The sequence below is a fragment of the Saprolegnia diclina genome (assembly GCF_000281045.1).
Source record: "Saprolegnia diclina VS20 unplaced genomic scaffold supercont1.16, whole genome shotgun sequence".
Taxonomy (NCBI): domain Eukaryota; phylum Oomycota; class Saprolegniomycetes; order Saprolegniales; family Saprolegniaceae; genus Saprolegnia; species Saprolegnia diclina.
Genome location: NW_008246083.1, coordinates 438235 through 444027, shown reverse-complemented (window position 1 = coordinate 444027; position 5793 = coordinate 438235). Strand labels below are relative to the sequence as shown.

The following is a 5793-nucleotide window of genomic DNA, read 5'->3' as shown; positions in this document are numbered from 1 at the left end:
ACGCTGCGGGCGTGGCAGTAGAGGCCAATGAGCTTGCCGATGATGTTGGCGTGCTTGTTGCGCAGGTTGATGGCGTGGCAGATGGCAGCGACGATGACGAACTCTGGGACTGGCAGCGCAGCACTGTCGTCGTTACGACTAATCATCGCGAGGTAGTGCTTCCAGACGACGGGGGGAATGAGCTCGCGTAATTCGCCAAAGACGCGATCGACCTCTCGTTGCGGCTGCTCTTCCTCGTTTATGGCAAAGTAGTGACGCGAATATCGTTGGAGGTCAGCGCTGAGTCGGTTAATCTCATGCGCCACCCGGCCGAGGTGCTTGTCCACAATCCGAGTCCGAAAAGAGCTGGACGGCTCCACCGACGCAGTTGGTGCTGACTTCATCGGTGTTGAGGGAGCAGTGGCCGCACGAGTGCTGGGTCGATCAGACGTTGTCACGTCATTCGAGCGTCTGTTTCTCGTCGCGGTGACTAAAACGATGACATTATTAATGTGACACATGTACAATATGGTCATTTACCATCGGATAACGCCGCGCTGGTAGCCTTTTTGCGTGCCGCCTTCTTCCGTTGCGTTTGACCGCGAGATTCGCATAGGCGACACACTAGTAGGCCGCCTATCTTGCGTCTTCGAGGCTTCTCCGGCAGCTCGCTGCACCGGATGCCGTCCCAAATGTAGTGGCATTGCGATGGGGCTGCGGACGGCATTTCCTATGCGGTTTTGTGAGCTATGGCCCATGCGTCTGGACGGGAAAACACTCCATTAGCACTAGGTCCCTCGTCGACTGGACGGGACCTAGCCCAGCAGAATGGAGGTTGCATGATAGCTTCTTCCATGCCCATTCTGCCTATGCAAGTGGCTCCCTGAACGAGCTCGTACATACCGAGTTATTTTCTTCCGCAGCGAGGCCCTTTTCGGCCTGGCCGCACGTCCGCGGCAGTCGCCTTCTTTTTTTGTTTGCGCGATACAAATCTCATGAGCTTTTTTTTCATTTTGGGTGCTGGTCACAGTTGCCAAGATTCCGGCTTGAAACGCACTTTGATTTTCAATGTGGTCTATTTGCGCCAATATTTCACGTATGGGGCATCAACGCAGCTCGCTGGAAAGATAAACGCTTCGTCTATCTGCCTAACGTATTGTGAGGCTCCACTAGATGACCATTTTGTCGTAAATTGCATCCCAAGACACAGTGCGCCGTTTCCTGGATTTTCATACTGAACACAAGTGTAGTCGATGGGAGTATTTTCCGAAGTTCACTTCGATTCGAACGAAGTTTCAAATTTGCTACCTGCTAGCAGGTCCTGCGGCACGGACGCCGACGCCGTTAGCGTCACGCGGTGGTGCAGTAGCGGCACATCGCCTTCAAAGATAAACACGTCACAAGAACGCGACACGGTCACGACGGTCGAAAGCGACGCCAAAGCAACGCGCCACGTGTACTCGACGCCCGGCTGGAACGGACCGTGGAGCGCGCGGTCGACGCGCGCAACACTGCCCGACGCTTCGTCATAGAGACACTGCACCAGACGTAGCGACGCGATAGGGCGAGTTGTGTGAAAGCGGTAGGTTCCGGCGCAGGCAGCGTCGAGTGGGCATGGAATGTGCAGGTGGCCGTACGCGTCGTCCAAGCACTGCGAGAGCGACCGGTTGCACGCGGTGCAGCCAATCTAGTACCTGTTCGCACCGAATTGCAATGAAAAAGGAGTCTTTACGGTCGCAAACGGCGCGTCGCTCAACGGCAAACTCAAGTGCAAACTCGTCAAGGCAATCGCGGGGTCGTTCCACGGCGCAGCGTGTCCTAGACCATTGGTCAAGCTACTGGGAACGACGACGAGAAGGCTGGACGCACCGACAAGAGGCCGCTCGAGCGCAAGGGCCTGGCTGGCTGTAAAGGTCATGGTCCGACGAGTTGCTTACGAAATGAATTGTGAGATTCGATTGAGGGCGTTGATCTGCATGGGGTGTTTCCAGATCTCGGCTCGAATCTTACTAGCATATATTATGTCGTTTTCGTCAAGGCATGAAAAACACGCCACATTTCGCTGCCCACAGAATGATTGCGCTCACGTGCAGTGCATTGTTCGACGGGCAGCACGGTTCCCGCGACTTTGTCAGGGTCATGAGTTATGCAGAGAGAAAACTTGTGGAATGCTCCAACGTTGACAAAGCTCGACATATTGATGCCTTCCTTCTGACTGAGGTCTATTAGACTGCATGCAAGTCCTTATCATCGATCGCCATTGCTGGATTCTACCGACAACAACGACAGCTTCACCTCACGGAGCTTGGTCTGGCGACCGTCGCCACCACTTGTGCATTGAAGGTTGCTGACTGCGCATCGTTTCACCGCGACTTGATAAAATCGAGCCGCACTAAGATCTCACATGACTATCATTCTATTTCTACCCCACACTGATTGGCCCAATCTAAATCACAGCCTTGCGATTGGTCCATCACTTTGCACATCCAACAACCCAGCCACATTTCAAGATGCTGACCCCGGCCGACGCACGAGCACGCACGACGCCGCTGCCCGACGGTGCGACATGCGTCGGCGAGCGAGAGCCTCACGTTCCTCGTAGGCGAAGAGCTCATAGTGTCGCCCGGCCTCCGCTTCGACGCCTTTGCCATCACCAACATGGCCCAGTCCAAGACCTTTTTCAAGGTACATGGCAAAATCGACTTGCTCGCATTTCCATGGCGGCCAACTAGGCGGGCTGCGCCGTGTGCCCAGAAGCGTCGCTGGCGCTCACGCTGCACGAGACATCGGGACATATCCAGTGCCTGCTTCCCGACGCCTTTTGGACGAGCCACGATTTCACGTTCCTCGTCGACTTTGCGAGCACGACCGCCCGTACCCATCTGCACCTCGTACATTGCATCTACCTCGGCGATCAATGCATCGTCGAGTCGTTTTCGTTTGGCGCGATCGAGCATAATGTCGCGTACCGCTGGCTGGTGGAGTGGATGAACCCCTTCTCCTTTCTGAGCGCGAGCGACACGACGCAGCCGACGCACAGCGACGTCTTTTACTTTGACAACGACACGCTGCTTGCGCACCACCGCGTGTCGTTTCAGGCCGTGCCCGAGGTCGGTGGGCACCGCGAGAACCAGCTCTTTGACGCGTTGGAGGCTCGGGCGCTGGCGCCGATTCGTACGGCGTTGCACCACCTCGCCCGCGTCCCACAGATGTACAAGGTGCCTACATTCGTATGTGCTTGGTCGACACTCACATCGTCTTTGGCATGAACGCTAGCTCACTCACGACGTCCTCTTCGACTTGATTGACGACGGCGCGATCGATATTGCTCGGCTCCTCGTGGACCACGGCGCCACGCTCTCGGGGGTACGACCAACTCTTCATAGCGTACGGGTCGCACCAAGTCTCGTAGACATGCAGCGATCGGCTCTTGACGCGCGCCCTCGATCGCAGTGACATCGAGATGGTCAGCTACGCGCTCGATCACGGCGCGAATGTTCAATCGACCATCTTTGTACGAGAAGGTAAACACGCAGTTCTGAGACGATGTGTTGTAGGGGCAGACGCAGCTTCAGCGAATGGTGCTGGCCGGCAACGACGCCATGGTGGATGTGCTCGTGAATGCAGGCGCGTACGTCGGCAACCCCTGTGACCTCCACGACCACATTGACCGTGATTGCTCCCGGCACTGCAAGGTGCGTACTCATGCCTGTTACTATAAGACGTATCGTGCTTATTGCCGACATACATAGGTTGCCGAGGCGCCCTTGGTCGCAGCGTATACGAGCAACCAACCACGCATGGCACAGCTCCTCCTGGACCTCCACGCGCCGATCGACGTAGCTCAAAAAGCGGTGCGTATACCAGCATCTCCCGTTTGCCAAAAGCGACGATGTAGGCTCCCCGCAACAACCTGCTGGCGCTCTGTCTGCTACATGTGACGGACCAATGCGCGCGCCGGTGGCATATCCAGCAGCTCCTCGAGCGAGGCGCTATCGCCACCATCCGCCAGCCCAACCAGGTACCCTAACCGCCCGTTTTCGGCGCCGAACGGGGACGTGTAGGACGGGGTGACGCCATATGCGCTGGCCACATCGATGAATGAATTCATGATTCGCGAGAGCTTTGACTTTTATACGAAAGCGACCTCCGATGCACCGGTAGCATCCACGTTCTATCGCACTCTGTGGCTACGAGATTCTTGTAGCAAGACGACAATGCTGCAGATGTATGCGGCCAGAATGCTGCGGCGGCCTGGCGATTGCAAACGAGCACGTCCATATGGGAGCTGTCTCCGAGGGGCAGCACCGCCTCGAGCTACGAGTACGACTCGGACGCACCCAGCAGCGAGAGCGACGGCGACTGGACGCTTGTCGACGACGATGTGGATATGGTTCACTAACAGACGACAGCTAAAGCCTCTATCTACCGCCTCGTCTTGCACAGTACTAATACTCTATGTATCTGATACGAAGACGTCTTTTCTCGTAACGCCTGATTTGTTGTTGCCATGAGCCGCGTACTGCCTGTTGGTCCGTCGGTGCTCGACCTTGATGCTGCTACACGTCGCTGGCCGCAGCGAAAGTCGGCCGTCGCTGGGCTCTTGTACCTCTGGTTTGCCATGGCCATTGGCGCCTACTATCTCGTTCTCCTCTCGCGCAGCTTTGCCAACGACCTCTGGTGGCCGAATTACAACACGAGCGGGTATGAGCTTTTTCTCGTCGATGCCATCAACCATGCTTTGGAGCAGCGGCTCGCAGGTGTCGTGGACCTTACAGAGCTTGCCATGCCAAGATCGTATGCCTCAACGCAGCTTCCAACGCCGCACCCAGCATACGTGCGGTCGCTCTTGCTCGCAGAGCTCACGTCCATCGAGTATGCGATTCGAAACATCCGCAACATGACCGCTGAGCAGTCCATGATGCTGCCCACGCTCTTTTGCTACGTGGACTTTGGTCAGCGCTGGGAACTCGCCCACACGGTTGCTCGCCAAGCGCGGTGCAAGGAGAAATACCGCTTCAACGGTGCTGTCTACCTGGACGCCGTCGTTCGTAACGTACAGTGGGCGAGGCTCATGGATGCCGTCGGCCATTTGCTCGATCAAGCCGTCTTTGCTGCGTTAAGCGCATCGGGCTCCCATGGGGACACGTGGCTCACAGCAACAGCAAATGCCAACCTCTCTCTAGTCGACGAAGCTACATACTGGCGGTCGCTCGGCGTGACGCACTTTCAATTGCAGTGGCAAAATTATGCGTACACGGGCCTTCAGTCGACGATGACGGTCGTCAATGCGCTTGGGATTGCAGCGACTATTGAACTTCATCGAATCAAGTTCCAGCAAGGTCCGTGGACGACTCACGTGTTCAACATGTTGTTCCTGAATGAGATCTACGCGATGCAGAAGTGCGGCCAGAGCCTCGTCCGCTATTCGACCAACTACGTCTTGAACTCCCCGTGCAGCTACTTTGGGTCCCAAGGCTTTGAGGATTTCCTTGGTCTCAGCGACAGCCGCGGCCGCTTTGTCAAGCAAACGGGACTCGTCCGCGACGCCATTGGACCGTTCTTGTCTGTCGACCTCTTCGTACTCCCCCCGCCTACCGCTGTGGTGAAGGCTATTGCAAGCTTTCAGCGTGTGCTCTACCAAGCAGTCCAAGCCAATGCCACAGTCGCTCGCGAATATGGACAACTACCAGCGCTCTCAGCTATACCGCTGCCAGCGGCGTGGAAGGCCGATGAGTACCTTTTTTACGGCGGCAACCCCATGTGCTTGACCGGTATCGGACGCAGTTACGTGCAGCCCGCCTTCACCTTTGG

The 5793-nt window shown here is 56.5% G+C and overlaps 4 protein-coding genes across 4 annotated transcripts in view; 3 read left to right on the top strand and 1 right to left on the bottom strand.

Annotated features, from left to right (window-relative positions):
- Positions 1 to 191, top strand: part of SDRG_06032 (hypothetical protein) — a gene marked incomplete at both ends in the record, with an annotated part of 3410 nt that extends 3219 nt beyond the window's left edge. The window contains one exon of the mRNA XM_008611787.1: positions 66 to 191. Within this exon, the coding sequence (XP_008610009.1) occupies positions 66 to 191 (126 nt within the window). The remainder of the gene's footprint in view (positions 1 to 65) is intronic.
- A 1001-nt stretch (positions 192 to 1192) lies between these two features.
- SDRG_06031 (hypothetical protein) lies at positions 1193 to 1913 on the bottom strand. The gene is made up of 3 exons (XM_008611786.1): positions 1849 to 1913; positions 1712 to 1797; positions 1193 to 1666 (listed from the first exon to the last, which is right to left on the bottom strand). The coding sequence occupies exons 1-3, from the start codon at positions 1895 to 1897 to the stop codon at positions 1253 to 1255; spliced, it is 549 nt and encodes a 182-aa protein (XP_008610008.1). The 5' UTR covers positions 1898 to 1913; the 3' UTR covers positions 1193 to 1252.
- A 576-nt stretch (positions 1914 to 2489) lies between these two features.
- On the top strand, positions 2490 to 4381 carry SDRG_06030 (hypothetical protein; the record flags this gene model as incomplete). Its single annotated transcript, XM_008611785.1, has 10 exons — positions 2490 to 2538; positions 2582 to 2664; positions 2712 to 3197; positions 3256 to 3345; positions 3392 to 3493; positions 3537 to 3674; positions 3732 to 3833; positions 3878 to 4000; positions 4044 to 4139; positions 4187 to 4381. The coding sequence occupies 10 exons, from the start codon at positions 2490 to 2492 to the stop codon at positions 4379 to 4381; spliced, it is 1464 nt and encodes a 487-aa protein (XP_008610007.1).
- A 108-nt stretch (positions 4382 to 4489) lies between these two features.
- Positions 4490 to 5750, top strand: SDRG_06029 (hypothetical protein; the record flags this gene model as incomplete). Its single annotated transcript, XM_008611784.1, has 2 exons — positions 4490 to 5644; positions 5697 to 5750. The coding sequence occupies 2 exons, from the start codon at positions 4490 to 4492 to the stop codon at positions 5748 to 5750; spliced, it is 1209 nt and encodes a 402-aa protein (XP_008610006.1).
- Between the last annotated feature and the right edge of the window lie 43 nt (positions 5751 to 5793).

Excerpts from the sequence above, each read along its gene's own strand:
- SDRG_06031 (XM_008611786.1), bottom strand. The coding sequence starts at position 1,897 with ATGACCTTTACAGCCAGCCAGGCCCTTGCGCTCGAGCGGCCTCTTGTC. Across the intron at positions 1,798-1,848 it reads GCTCGAGCGGCCTCTTGTCG|GACACGCTGCGCCGTGGAAC; the intron begins GTGCGTCCAGCC and ends CCAATGGTCTAG. Across the intron at positions 1,667-1,711 it reads GCGACGCGCCGTTTGCGACC|ATTGGCTGCACCGCGTGCAA; the intron begins GTAAAGACTCCT and ends AACAGGTACTAG.